At 37.6% G+C, this 15,158-nt stretch overlaps 1 protein-coding gene across 9 annotated transcripts in view; it reads left to right on the top strand.

The window, feature by feature from the left end:
- The window catches only part of eya1 (EYA transcriptional coactivator and phosphatase 1), a 71,210-nt gene that overhangs the window by 47,636 nt on the left and 8,416 nt on the right, over positions 1 to 15,158 (top strand). For all 9 annotated transcript variants that reach the window (XM_026201061.1, XM_026201067.1, XM_026201066.1 and 6 more), the window contains 3 exons: positions 97 to 239; positions 1,537 to 1,620; positions 7,198 to 7,287. In XM_026201061.1, coding sequence (XP_026056846.1) covers positions 97 to 239; positions 1,537 to 1,620; positions 7,198 to 7,287 — 317 coding nt within the window. The remainder of the gene's footprint in view (positions 1 to 96; positions 240 to 1,536; positions 1,621 to 7,197; positions 7,288 to 15,158) is intronic.

Genomic DNA, 15,158 nt, shown 5'->3' with positions numbered 1-15,158 from the left:
AGATGAGGTAAACGGATCCAGCCACAATGTGAAGGTGAAAGTCTTTTTTATTTTCCTCTTTTGATATACTTTATGCCTTTCTTTTTTCTCTTGCAGGAGACTACAGTACAATCCACAGTCCATCAACCCCCATTAAAGATTCAGATTCAGATCGATTGCGTCGGGCTTCAGATGGAAAGTCACGTGGCCGGGGAAGGAGGAATAACAACCCATCCCCACCTCCCGACTCTGACCTTGAGGTATTGGAACGCTGCCGCTCAGTCAATGTATCTAGCTGGAATCACAGCAGTTCATTAATTACTATTAGATACTTTTGATTATCTAGAATTGTCCATTCTGCTCACTGTTTTAACTTAAAACGAATGCATTTACATGTTTAAGAGTGTGTTTCCATGCTTAGTTTTACATGTTACAACATGTAAATGCCCTAAACTGAGCTTTTTGGTGAAAGCTTTGTTTTGCATGTTTTGCACGCTTAGCATGCAAAAGCCTAAATCAGCGCTCTGTCAGTTTATTTTGTGTGGCTGCCACATGAAAGACATGAAGGCTTGAAAAAAAAGACTTAAAAAATCATATAAATAGTTTTCTTGCATTATTACATTTTGCAAAAATAAATAAATAAAAACAAAAAATAATTATTAATATATATTAATGAAAATTCCCAGCATATTTACTTACTAAAAATGCTTTGAATTAAAAAAAGTTTTTTATTTATGTAAATTTATATATAGAAAATAAAGAAAATACAATTTCAATTTTTTTATGCAATTTCTTCTTCTAAATTTCACATTTAATTAACACATTTAATTAAATGTGTAACTTATGTAAAAATTGTTTCTACACCAAGAAGTATATTTTAGTGCTGTCAAACGATTTATTGCAATTAATTGCATCCAAAATATAAGTTTTTGTTTACAAAGTATATGTGTATGTACTGAGTACATTTATTATGTAAATACACACACATGCATGTATATATTTAAGAGAAAAACATGGTTACTTTATATATGAAATATATTTATATATAGTATAAATTATACAAATATAAATATATAGATGTAAATATTTTTCAAATATCTGTATGTGTGTGTATTTATATACTGTATGCATGATAAATATACACAGTACACATACAACATTACATAAAAAATATTTTGAATGCGATTAATTGCGATTAATCGTTTGACAGCCTTGGTATATTTAGAAGTATATTGTATATCTCAATCATATTTGAGATGTGCAGGTCATGGTCTTTTCATTAACATGACCTGAAGCTCTCGAAGGTTTTGGCCCCATTAGCAAGCTGACATCATAGCGTGTTAACAAATCCAGTTAATTAGTTTGTTGGTATCGATTGTGTTAATGCATCAGGGGCAGGAGATGGATTGTCCAGTGGTGGTTGCAGGGTGCTATGGTGACCATCAGTGCTGAATATCTACTGATCCCGGGCCACATGAATCTATGCACCCTTCTTATTGACAATCAGATCATCTTGCATGCTGAGTGAGCCATTGATTTTGCTCTTTCTTTTCTCAGCGCGTGTTCATTTGGGACTTGGATGAAACAATCATCGTTTTCCATTCCTTGCTCACGGGATCTTACGCCAACAGATTCGGAAGGGTAAGGGATGTATTTGAAATGCAAACACAGGCAAATATTGCGGCAAAGTTTAGAATAATACACAGAAAGAGGGTCTGTTTGGGTACACCGTCCAGCTTCGAGGAACTCCGAGTTCGGTGTAATTGTTTCTTTTTTTAATAAGATGGTCGAGGCCTCGCAGGCATTCAGCTCGGCCTGCAGCTGTCTGAGTTATGTGGCTGGAACAGGCATGGATTACAAACCAGTTGCACCGAGAGTGTCCATTGACACTTCTTAAAGGTTTTGTCCTTCAGAAATGGTTCATTGTTAAGCTCAATTAAATATTTGCATTAACTGACATTTGAGAGGGGCTCATGTATTATAGCAAAGTTGAATATTAGAATTATATATTTACTAGCATATAAAGGCAAAGAGTCCCCCCCCCCCCCCCTCTCTCTCTCTCTATATATATATATATATATATACTGTATTTGAACGGAATATGCATTTATTTGGTGATACAAAATATTGATACAATAAAATATATTTCATTTTAATATATTTTAAAATTAAAAGAATATAAATTTCAGCATCATTACTGAAAGTCATTGTAATATGTTGATTTGCAGCTCAAAAAGCCTTTTTATTATCACCAATGTTGAAAACAGTTGTGCTGCTTAATATTTTGTGGAAACCATTATACATGTTTTTTTAAGAGTTATTCGATTATTAGTAAGTCTGATAGAACCGGATTTAAAAAGTATTAATAAATAAAACTATTAATTTCTCACTGTCCTCAAATGTTTGGGTAATGTACATACAATAATTTTATTATACAAAATGTGTATTAAAATATACGTGTAAATTAAATTTTTTGTGTGAGAGTGGATAACATTTTAGCTTTTTATATAATATGGGATCATTTCATTTTTAAATGTAAATCTAGCCGGTTCAAAAGGGTTATGAACATGCAGTAAGAACTAGTTTACTTCTGCGGTTGTTGTATTTGTTATTTTGTATAAACCGTCATAAGCTATATTTGAACTTTCAAAACAAACAATTTGGGAAATATGTCGATCTGCAATTCTCAGACTTTGTCAATGATCTCATGGCTTTATTTAACTCGCTCAAACATTGGTTCGATTCACCAAATTATAATTTCATAAAAAAGCGGAGTTCGTCATATGTTTTTAACCCCTCTTTGTGTCTGAAGAATGTAGAAAGCTGCTTCCTTGGCATTTTTTGACTGAGCTTCTTGAAGGGTTTTTTCTTTGTGGTGAGTGTAGATGACAGCAGCGCTCGGATGTCAGTGGAACGGGGCCCGGCGGCTGGTTTGTTCTCTTTGTTCCTCAGTCAGGGTGTTTGATGGGGGTGGTGTTTTGTTTTAAGGGTGAGGGAGCCCTGGCCCTCGACCCTGCACTGTTTATTTACTTTATCTTGGCTGAGCATGCTGGGTAAAGAAGCGAAAATCTGAGAGCGCCTCAGCCGTGTCCACTTTGCTCACACACACTCACACACTCTTAAACTGAGCCGTCGCTGCAGCCATGGCTGATTTTAAGGTCCTAACCAATCTTAAGTGTGTGTGTTTCCTTATAGGTTCAAACAGAACCCAATCAGATGTTTCAGTTGTTACTATGGAAAAGTCTAATTTCGCACATAATAATTTCGGTCTACTGGATTTCGACTGGTCAGAGGAACGTACTTGAAGAATTTAATTGGAGAATTATATGGATTAGAAATTTTTTAGAGAGATTAATTTCAAATTCTCTGTATTTACTTTTAAGCATATAGTTGGAGATACTGAAAGTTTCAACAGAAAATGATTGTTAATTATTTCAGTTCCTACTATACTAATGTTCCAATGTTTCGTCAGTAAGATTTTTCATTTTGTTTTTTGTTTTTTAAAGAAATTACCACTTTGATTCTGCATGTATACGTTAAATTTATTTTTTTTAAAAATTACAATGAATATATTTATGATGTCACAAAATATTTATATTTTAAATAAATGCTGTTCTTTTGAACCTAAAGAAACCTGAAAAATTAGAAAGAAAGAATTCTGAAAAAAAAAAATTGTCATGTTTTCCACAAAAATATTAGGCTGCACAACTGTTTTCAACACTGAAAATAACTGAGCACCAAATGAGCATATTAGAAAAAAGTTGTAAATTAAATAAAATAAATAAAATAAATAAAATAAATAAAATAAATAAATAAAATATCACGGTTTCAGCATATCAGAATGAAAGAATTCTGAGGAGAAAAAAAAGTGTCATGGCTTCCACAAAAACATTAAGCTGCACAACTGTTTTCAACACGAAAAATAATAAGAAATGTTTCTTAAGTGCTAAATCGTTCTTTGTCCTCCTCTCTGGTGTCGAAATCTGATTACACGTTGCCCTTCCAGAAGAAATATGCTTATCCCATCTACCCTGCAACATCGCAAACCGCATATAATGTGCTCTTAAATCATATCAGCACACTCATCTCAAACCCTTACATTAAAAACCAAGGTGCTTCACGTTTCTCCGATATGAGGAGTAGATGACATAAACCGTAAGAAAACCCAGCAAAATGCATTTCTTCCAGCGAATCCGTTGAGGAAGAGCTCTATAAATAGAGCCGTGTTGGAGCACTCACTGCTGTGGTTATCAGTTATCCTAATTGGCATCAGGGCAGTTTGCTCCCATAAAGCTGATGGTTCGGGCCAGCTGTGTGGCCGTCAGCCCTGGAGGGAAAGCTTGCAGGGTGTGGGGGTTTCGTGGGGGAGGATTTGGCACCCTTTGGGTGGCACTGATGTTTGGGGACAGGTGGCAGCAAGCGCAGAAGACCCTCCGGCACTCCGACCTGCTTGTATTCTTAACTCTCCCGCTGAATGATTGTTTAGATTTAATTGGAGAGGATTCATCGGGCCAGAGAAGTGCACTTTGCATACCTCTCACCACCAAACCTGCTTTTATTAACTGTCAGATACATACGCAGGTGTTTATATTAAGTCCACTGACTGGCAGACTCAAAATAGACGGGAGGGAAGGGAGGACTGTTCAGACAAGTCGGAGAAGCGCTTAAGAAAGAAAGAACCTATTTTTGATTAGGTTATATATTTAAAAACTTCTTTTATAATTAAAAGTTACAACTCAGTAGTGTATATAAACTGTGAAATTATTGATCGCTTTTTTCATTAAACCTCATGTTCTTATTCTCAGTCTGAGAGACTCCACGACTCTTTTAATAGCTCTGAAAACATACTTAACATTGAAGTATCAGGTTGATGACTTCCTGCACTCATGAGAACTGATTATAAACATCATTTTAACTTGCTAACATGCATCCAGCGACCGCCGTGAAATATTTTATTTTAGTTTGGGAGGCCTCCGATATAAACAAAGAATAATTGCGATGGATTTTCACATGCAAAAAAAAAATTATAAAAGTGCGTGCCTGCCAATTTCAGTTGTTTTAGTCGAATTTATTTATTTTATTTTTTTAGTAGTGTGTTATTTTTTTGTGAGGTCAACGAACTCAAACCTGGAGTTCCTGTTGTTACTATAATGTATTAAATTGACATTTCACACTTAAAAATTTTAAATGGTGCATGATAATTACATAATTGGTACATAATTGGAGTCTGTGAGAGTCAGTCTCAACAGAACATGTGGGTTAATGTTTAAAAGTGTCAGTAAGATTTTTTCCACAGTAAAGACATTCATAATATCACAAAAAAATAACTTATTTTAAAATGCATGCTGTTATTTTGAACTTTCCATTCATCAGATATTGTTGGAAAACGGTCTTCAACACTGATAATAATTTTTTTCTTGAGCACCAAATCAGCATATTTAGAATGATTTCTGAAAGATCATGTGACACTGAAGAGTGGAGTAATGGCAGATAAAAAAATAGCTTTTCCATAACAGGAATACATGACATTTTAAAACATATTTAAATAGAAAACGGTTATTTACATTTTCACACTATTACTATATACTGTCTTTTCAGTTTTGATGAGCAAAAGAGATCGTACTGTGTATGAACAGAAAAAAAAATGTCTGTGTGCCATCATAAATATACTAATTTGTAGACTATACTCAGTTTGAACATCAATTTAATAACCTCATCAGTTTTTTTTTTTGCTGGGGTTCTGTTCTTCTTGTGTGGTTTCCGCAGATTTCTTTGTTGCGTGTGACATGTAATCAGTGAAAAGCTCAGGCGTTTCTTCAGGTGGCTTTGAGCTCTAATCCCTGAGCAGAGCTCTCTGACTCAGCACGGCTGTACAGACACTGGAATAAATCCCCTCCTTTGCTTTCCTCGCTCATTCGCACACTTGCTTTAACCTCTTAATGAACAACTAGAGAGCAGCCACTGATTAGAAAAATAAGCCTGTGTGGAATGAAGATTACCAAAGATGATTTTAAATTGAATGCTAGTCTAAATATCCATTTAATAAACCCTGCTGCCTTACGGTGCTGTACTACAGTGTTTCTTTGTTTCAACACTGCGCGCTGTCACTTTAAATGCACAAACTCCTAAATATGTGTAGTTCAGTTGGGTTGAGAAAAATTAACCATATACATGTGCAAAGGTGTCATTTTGTAATGAGCTTCCTTAATGAGTGCTGACTAGGTATTAAAGAGAAAAAACACTCTGCAAATGATTCATTAACTATTTAGAGAGCAGTCGCTCCCATCTTTGTGTCAGCTCGAACACAACACGAGATCGCCATTACTTGCCAGTATTGCATTACGGTGGAAACTGAATACATGGAATACATGTTAAAAAAAGAGTCCATTATATTTTAAGTGAGTAATCCATTTTGATTACTGCCAGTGCCCAGGTTTAAGCATCACTTGCTAAAGCGGTTTTGTGTAGGAAAAGTGTGCATCTTCCTGTTTCTAGAAGTTTCTATTAAATTCCCGACTTCAGCCTCTCACAAATTGTTGGAAAATGCTTTATCTGATGTGAGAAGATTGTTTGGGGGAAATGAGGGTGAAATGCATCAGTAGTAATGTGTAGAAATATGATCTGGGCTCTGAGGTATGTGGACAGTGATATATTCTTGAGAACACCTTGACCTCAAACTCATTTCAACTTATAAGGCATCTTAGATTGGGTTTTACTGCCCACAGTACTATCTATCTATCTATCTATCTATCTATCTATCTATCTATCTATCTATCTATCTATCTATCTATCTATCTATCTATCTATCTATCTATCTATCTATCTATCTATCTATCTATCTATCTATCTATCTATCTGTCTGTCTGTCTATCTATCTATCTATCTATCTATCTGTCTGTCTGTCTGTCTGTCTGTCTGTCTGTCTGTCTATCTATCTATCTATCTATCTATCTATCTATCTATCTATCTATCTATCTATCTATCTACATTATACTGTATGTGTGTATTATTAACTGTCATATAATATGAAACATTTGATAAAATATAATTAAATTACTATATATATATATATATATATATATATATATATATATAGAGAGAGAGAGAGAGAGAGAGAGAGAGAGAGAGAGAGAGAGAGAGAGATGTAGTATTATGTTCAAAATATATTTTCCTAAGTAAATATGGAAAAACAATTTTTTCTTGCTGTGTGTCTTTCAGGATCCACCAACGTCAGTGTCATTGGGACTAAGAATGGAAGAGATGATCTTCAACTTGGCCGACACACATTTCTTCTTCAACGACTTGGAGGTAAGTCCAGGACTTGCTGAGACTTTGGGGGGATTGTGTTTTTTTGCGGTCACCGTATCTTTCTTCACCCCCTGCGAAGCTTAATGCAAGTCTTCTAATACAGTGATTACTTCTTCAGCTTGCGTTCTTCGCGGCCATATTTAAAACCCAGCCCCAAGATGTGGATATGTCACAACACAGTGTATACATTACATTACGAGCACAAGAGCAGTCCATTAAAGTTTAAGCCATCGCATCAACAACCATTTAATAGCAGGGTGCCTATTTCGCACTAACGTCCCTCAGTGGTGAAGTATTACCTCGGAACCCATGGGGCACTATGAATTTGACATGCACTGTCAGTCTCCCCGTCCTGCGGCCATCACCGGCCCCATCCCTTCCCTGCCGCCCAGGCCGATTTGTCAGCTTCTAATATTTCTGTACATGGTCTGACTATCTGCATGTCGTGCTGTGTGCTCTGTGTCTCTGTCCGCTCCGGCCACAGACTCTCAGTCACGGTCTGAAAGTGGCAGCTCTGCCCGCTCTGCCTGATTCATGTCGGATCATTGTCAAATCTGCCCCCGGGGGCAGATACTGAGAGGGTATCTAGGTGTCTGTCTGCCCCGCCTGGTGAGGGGTGAAAATAAGACCGGTAGGGTCACTTCTGCTCGTGATTGGCAGCGCTCCACTTGTTCATAGCAGTGAAGTTCAGTTTGTCCAGATCTGGTGTTGCTCGAGCTAACACTTCATTTAGTGATTTGAACCGATCAGCGATATGGCTTGTTAAAATAGCTGCAGGTCTGTAAATACAGACTGTGAAATCATTCAATAGATGCACAACCCCTTAAAAGCTTTGTGCTAGAAAAAGACAAAAATTGAGGTTTTTATTCGCTGGAAATCTATTCAATTAATCAGTTGATTCAGTTCAGACAAAACTGTTCTGAATGATTCGTTCACAAAAAGAATAAATATGATTATGTATCATTTTTATATGCACATTTCTAAGACAAAATTATCAATACGATCTAAACTTTGCTGAATAAACTGTTGTCTGATTGTCAGTCTATACTTTTTTTAACAAGTAAAAGTCCTTTTAATATAATTCCAATATTATATATCATTTTACAGTGATTTTTTTTCCTCACATTTACATAAAGTTAATATAACCATAACTATTATATAGTGAAAAATATATCAAGTTATTGGACTGAAGCAATTAGGTTTATACATACATCTTTTTTTTTTGAGGGGGGGGGGGGGCATTATGTTTAATCGACAGTTTATTTGTTTTAGTTTTTCAATCATCACTGTATTAAATTGCTTTTTTTTTTCTTTTCTTTTTTTGACTGCCCTTTTTTTTTTGCTCAGTTTGGGCCTCTGAGGAAAATTCTGATGTTTTTTTTTTTTTCTTACTCTTCTTCCTTGAGTATGAGCTCCATATTCTTATTATGTAATATACAGTATAAGCGATAAAAGCCTTATTTATCAAATATGACAGAAAACATACAAATTTGTCTTTTTGTGTTAATTTAACAACAATGGGGGAAAATATATTTAATAGTCAGGCTTTACAGGGTTAAACTAATTGATTACAGTTGCATTGGAAGATTATAAGTGATTAAATAAAAATAAAATAAAAAAATCAGTCCTGCACAAAGCAATAATTTGACTCACATGCACAACTGTGCCAATTGTATGAAAAAGAGCAGCTTGAACATTCTCCAGAATATCTTCTTTTGTGTTCCACTGAAGAATTACAGTAATTCGGGTTTGAAAGGACACTAGCAGACTTTGTGGACCAGCTCTAACCTATCCCACTGAACCCACCCGAGCCCAGACACCACTTTCGAGCCACTTCCCTCATCCCCAGAACCCGACACCACTGACCCATTGATTTTCCTATGTGTCCTGCTCGTGGCTGACCCCGTGGAGGAGGAAATGTTTTGTTTGATACTGAAGTGTGAGGAGAACTGTTGCGAGTCTGCCAAGTCTCATTAGTCAACGGCCCTGCTCCGCTTTTCCTGCCGCGAGAACCAGGGAGAAAGAAAATGTTTGTGCTGCCCGAGACATTCGAGTGACGGGGAGATTCCAATCGCACTCATCTTGATCAAAGTTAATTGGCAGCAATTGGCTGTTAAATATTTCCGTGTGTTGGGCTACACTAAGTTGTGCCCGCTGCACTCTGTATAATGAATATGCCCTTCTGTCATTTAAAACATTATGACAGTTTTGTGACAAAGCTTAAATGTGGCTTTTCAAAACATCTGTCCTGTATTTTGATTTCGTTTCATGTGTTTAAACCACTCGCGTAGGATTCGGCTGTCGAGGCATCTTGTAAAATGACTGGATTGTGCAATGCGCAGTTTTTCCTTTCTACTACGTCTCAGCAACGGAATTATTGCATTTCGTTTTGACACTTTAAAGCTAAGGACATTTCTCTTAAAACGGCGATTGCATGCAAAAGCAGAAAACTTACTATAAGCCGTGACAGAATGTATTCTTTGAACTAAACGGGGTGTTTAGAAGGACAGGCCAAAATTGTGGAGAACTTCAAGTTGTAAATAATTCCACAGCAGAAATGTATTTGAGACCTTGAAGAAATGCACATGCTCAGTCGAATATAGTCAGAGTTCTCTCTGGCCTTACACATACAAATGTCTAATGGTGACTGGTGATTGTCAACTGTGTAACTTACAAATGTGCAAAGGACAGCCGGCGCAGTCCAGAAATACACCACCGGCCTCTCTGCAGTTGCTTTGCTCCAAACTCTTACATCGCTCATTTTGGGGAATAAACCAAGACTGTTTAGGGTAGAAATGCACATGGATACATTTTCTTGTGGTCACATCCTGTGTGATTAAAACGTCAGCGTGTGTTGGTGATGTGTGGGGGTTCTGTGTAGTGGATGGGTTGTGTTATTTGTTCGCGGTTCCGCCTGCTTTCTTGCACCTGTGTGTGATTGGAGTTTGTTTAATTTCTGATAATTGCACGATTGTGCATATATAGGGATGTAATAAAAAGCCATGTCGTATTGGTCATAAGGGATGTACTTCACTTACACACACACATATACTGACGCAGAGGTCTCTGTCTTATTTTTTTGGCTCACTTAATTATTGATGTTGTACAATGACAGAAAATATTTCATGCCTGGCAGCAATATGATCCTTGTATTGATTGCAGTATATTGATTCAAATTTCTTCATGAAAGAGGAAGATTTTAGAGGTTATTTTCAGGAACCACAAGTTTGACACTAAAACAGTGTGTGCAGAATGTCTGGTGATGTTTTTATGAATAATTTTATTGAATGGTTAGTTAAAAAGTGAATTGCTTTTTTTTTTTTTATGCATGTGTAAAATGTACTTAATCTTAAAAAACGCTGTGCCCTTTTTAATTTTTACATTTATAAATAATCTTCTACTATGTACTATATTTTGTCATTGATTTACACGTAGCATTAAGTAAACTAGCATTCAAAGTTTAGGGTCAGTAACTGTTTATGTTTTTGAGTAATATGCTCACCAAGGATGCGTTTATTTGAACAAAAATACAGTACAAACAATAATAGTGAAATATTCTTAACATTTAAAATAACTGTTTTCTTTTTTAAAGTGTGTTTTTCTGTAATGCAAAGCTTCAGCATAATTTTCTTCAGTGTCACATGATCCTTCAGAAATCATTTTAAGATGCTGAATTGATGCTTATTTTTTTTATTATAATCAATGATAAAAACAGTTGTCCTGCTATAATTTTTGAAGAAACCATGATTTTTTCCCCAAGATTTTTTTGATGAAAAAAAAAACAGCATTTATTTGACATATACACTTTTTGTAACATTATAAATGTCTTTACTTCCACTTTTGATCATATTAATGTGCCCTTGATAAATAACAGTAATATGTTTTTGTTTTACAAAAAAGAAATCATAATGGTCCGATCACTTTCAAAGTAATGTATATGCATAAAGTATTTTCAATAAAATAAAATAAAATAAAATAATGTACTTTTTCTATGGAAACTTAATATTCACAATTGAATTTGAAACTAAAATAAACCCTTTAAAAATCCTTTAATTGGTTTAAATATTTAATAGTTTTTATGAGAAATCAAGGCACAACAAATAGCATTTTTACAGGAGAAGTCACACATTTAAAATGAGTATAAATAAACGCACACAGGTTTAGTTGGCATCCTTCCCTTTAATTATACCACAACTGGTTATACCATAATTCTTGTATGCAATTACCCCAGTCTGTGTGATATGCAGCGTGCAGTACCTGAGTTTGAGGATGTGTTGGGGATGAAAGCATTCTTGTGTGTTGGGTGAGAGGTGGAGTGCGGGTTGGTGTGTGGGAATGTGCGTCTCTGGAGGCCCGTCCGTGCTCCCTCTCAGTGGGGAAGGGCCACTGCTCGCCGGGAGAGAAAACAACACAGAGCCGTCTGCCGGACAGAGTTCTCCTCCCTGGCTCTGCCGAGGTGGGAACGGTTTTAATTATCCCCGGCCGTACCTCCGCAGACGCATACCTGAGGCCAACCCTGTGACACTGCAAACGGGACGATTTTAGCACCTCCAGGATGAAGGGCCTTTGCTTATCAGTTTACAACTGGGATTGAGTAGAGGTGTGACTTTTTTTAGAATTGCATTTTTTTGTGACTTTAAAACATTTAACACAGTGTGTAAATCTGAAATCTTTCCAGTGCAATTCACCTATCTTAGTTTGCAGTTTTCCTCTCGGTTATTTACGTAGGTAGATTTGGTAGATGGTAGCTTTGTTATTTAATATACAGTATTTCTGGCCAATACCACAAGCAAATGTTCCATCAAAATTCCTCGAGCTCTTTGGACCAAATCAAAATAGAGGAGGGACCTCTTTTGAAAGTGAAATAAGTCATTATCATAACTTTCCCTGCACACATTGTGTGTTCGGGAACACGATTGACTCTGTGGATTTAATGTGTTTTTACGTCTAGACGCAGGTAGTGTCTTTTGGCTGTCGGGGCTTCAGAGGTCCCCAGGCAGGAGCCCTGATGTGTTTTGGAATGACTAAAAAGAGAAAAGAGAGCTTCTAAAGTCTTCTTTCAGCATCGGCCCCTCTCTTACCCAGCAGCCCACAGTAATGGGGCCTAAAAGCAATAAGGGTTGTGCGTCTGTGGAAAATGTAGTGTTATAAACAATGTGGTGACAAATGATTGTTTCTTCATCCTTATGCAATTTTTTATTTTTTTTTTGGATTTAAGCAACACTGTGTTTTAAATTAAGATCCTCAGTTTAGACAATATGAGAACAATGTATCATGTTATTTGCTGATATAATCGTCAAACTGTTAATAAGAGCAGGTGTTTGCTTTTCTTCCAATTTGGACGGACTTTTGTTTTAACTGGCTTCACACCTAAAAGGTACAAATGCAGTGGAACATTTGGGCCTTGGATGTTTATGCTGAGACCACGTTTGACCAAATTCAAACCATATTTTCCGTTATCTTCTCTGCATCATACTCACTTTACTTGAGTTTACTTAACTTGAAGTTTCGCGAAATATACTTATTAATGTTAAGAAATTCTTCTTAACTGCTATTCTTATTCTTTATGAGTAGAGTTAAGAATATTTTGTATCGTAAGTATCGTATCATATCATACCGTTTCTTTCTTAAGAAGATTTTCATGAATCTGGCCTCTGCTCTTTTCCATCTTCATATGCCAGAGTGCGAAAAGCCTCTGTTTTAGGAAGGTCATGCTTCCAGAGAGCTTTGTTATACTCGGCTGTTTGAATTCCATGACTGTTCAAGCACAAACTGTGGATTGGAATGAAGTGGGTCTGAAGAACTCTCTTTGTTCTCCATATCCTGTGTCCGACCCACAGGTAAGCTGCACCCTCCCTCTTTCCCCTCTACCTCTCTCACTCTTCACGTGGGCCAACTGTGGTGGGAAAGTGATGGGGGGGGGGGCAAACACTGGGGTCATGAACCCCTCTCACAGATGGGGGGATGATAGACCTGCCAATGGAGTGGCAGTATTGAGAACCTGCGAACCGTGGATTGGGCTTTTTCACATGGACTTAGCTTGTAGGCTTGGAGGAATGTTGTGATGATGGCTGTAATCACTCACACTGTGCCTTTGTTACCTGGGACGCTCACCTGTGTGGGGAGCCGGTTCCTTCTCCAGACTACGCTTTAGCAGAGTTTAGGGTCTGGCCCAAAGGCAAAGCCAGGGATGAATGCTCCTGAGCTGAGAGAGAAAGAGAGGGGAGGGGGGAGAAATGGTTGTAGCCAGGGAGAGTAATGCAATACGGATGTTTCCAGCTCGGGACGAGACGGAAAGTGAGGTTTGTAGTTTTAAATAATCATTTTCTTTTTTGACATTCTGCAGCAGTCGCTTCTGTGCAGTCGGCAGCAAAGCCCTTCCTCTGGCCAACAGGAAGAATCAGCCAGTCCGGCCTGATTGCTTAATGACAGATGCCAGCCGAACAAAGGAGGCTCTGATAGCTCGCATAAATGAAAAGGTTTTTCTAGGCCGGGATAGTCGGAGGAGGAACTGAAAGGAAAATGAGAACGAGTAAATGTAAATAGAGAAGAGCTGATTTCAAGGTGTTTATTTTGTAGTTTTTTAGGCTCCTCTCGCAGTTTCCCGCAATTTTTCCCACACATTTACACATTTATTTCTTTTAGCAGGACCTTCGGAGAGTTTAACGAATGAGAAGGGATCAAAAAATTGATGGATTAAACAGAGACAATGTGTTTGTGTAAGACGTAATTATGTACGGATTGCAGAGGAGGATCTTTACACAGCCTACAGTAGGAACATCTGGTGTTAGTTAGCAGCGATTGTAAGTCTGTAAGAACCACTGCTTGGTGAACAAGAAGTACGATAAAAGAAAAGACAACTTCATTGCCATCTCGGTTTTTCCAATATATTAATTGTTGTGTTTTTTTTTTTTACCACCAGCTCAGTCGTGCTATTGTTCATACAATAATTATATTATCTCACCCTTTCAACATAACACCTTCTTGAAGATACCTTCAGCCAGCCTTGAAGATCAACCACATGCTGTATTTAACCACTTAAAGCTGGCCCATCCTCGGTCATTAGGCTTAACGGTGTTTACGAGTGCTTAAGAAGCTGCCCTAATGAGTCTCATGAGTTACTGTAAGACATTAGGACCGGGCGGCTCCATTAGGGTCCGGGTGCAGCTACCAGAGAGGCAGTCAAGTGGTTTATGTGGGCTCCAGCTGTGTGCAGTAATTGCTAGAGGTTGTGCATTCTTTCTTTGCCCTCACTTTCATCCCGGAGGTCTGGAAACCCACAACACGACTGTTAATTGTGTCGTAATAACCAGCGAATTAAAAGGCAATGTAAACATGCGGTGATTCCGTCAAACGGAGATGGTAACGTGTTAAGAGACCAAGGCAGCTGCACGCACTCGAACGGGGGTGGTACTTCTGGAACGTGTTTTTGCATGACAGTTTTTATAGTTTGGATTTTTTTTCTAAATCATACTTTCGGTTGGAAATATCTCAGTATATTTGATTTATCTGAAATGGCGCATTTGTCAGCATAACCGTCATACTTAGGATTAAACGTTGCGATGGAGGCCCCAGCTTTCGGTAATGATTTTGGCCTGTCCAAAGGTCCTCTCTGGAAAACAAATTGGTACTTCAGATGTATTACAGATCCATCGCTGACTATCTAGAAACAGATTACACAAATAGCTTGAGGTGTTCCTGAGCCGCGGCTGCATTTGGCAGTCCATCTTTTGGCCCCGCAACACTCTTGAGTTCTCCATGTGAGGTCACCCCAGCTCCCCCCCACAAACGCCCCTGCCTCCTGCCCCCCTCCCCCTTATCTGAGCCCTGGAGAGGAGGAGCAGGGCACCGGGTCAAAGTCTTTTCCTCTT

This window comes from Carassius auratus, chromosome 24 (assembly GCF_003368295.1).
Source record: "Carassius auratus strain Wakin chromosome 24, ASM336829v1, whole genome shotgun sequence".
NCBI classification, from domain to species: Eukaryota; Metazoa; Chordata; class Actinopteri; order Cypriniformes; family Cyprinidae; genus Carassius; species Carassius auratus.
This window is presented reverse-complemented; position numbering and strand designations above follow the sequence as displayed.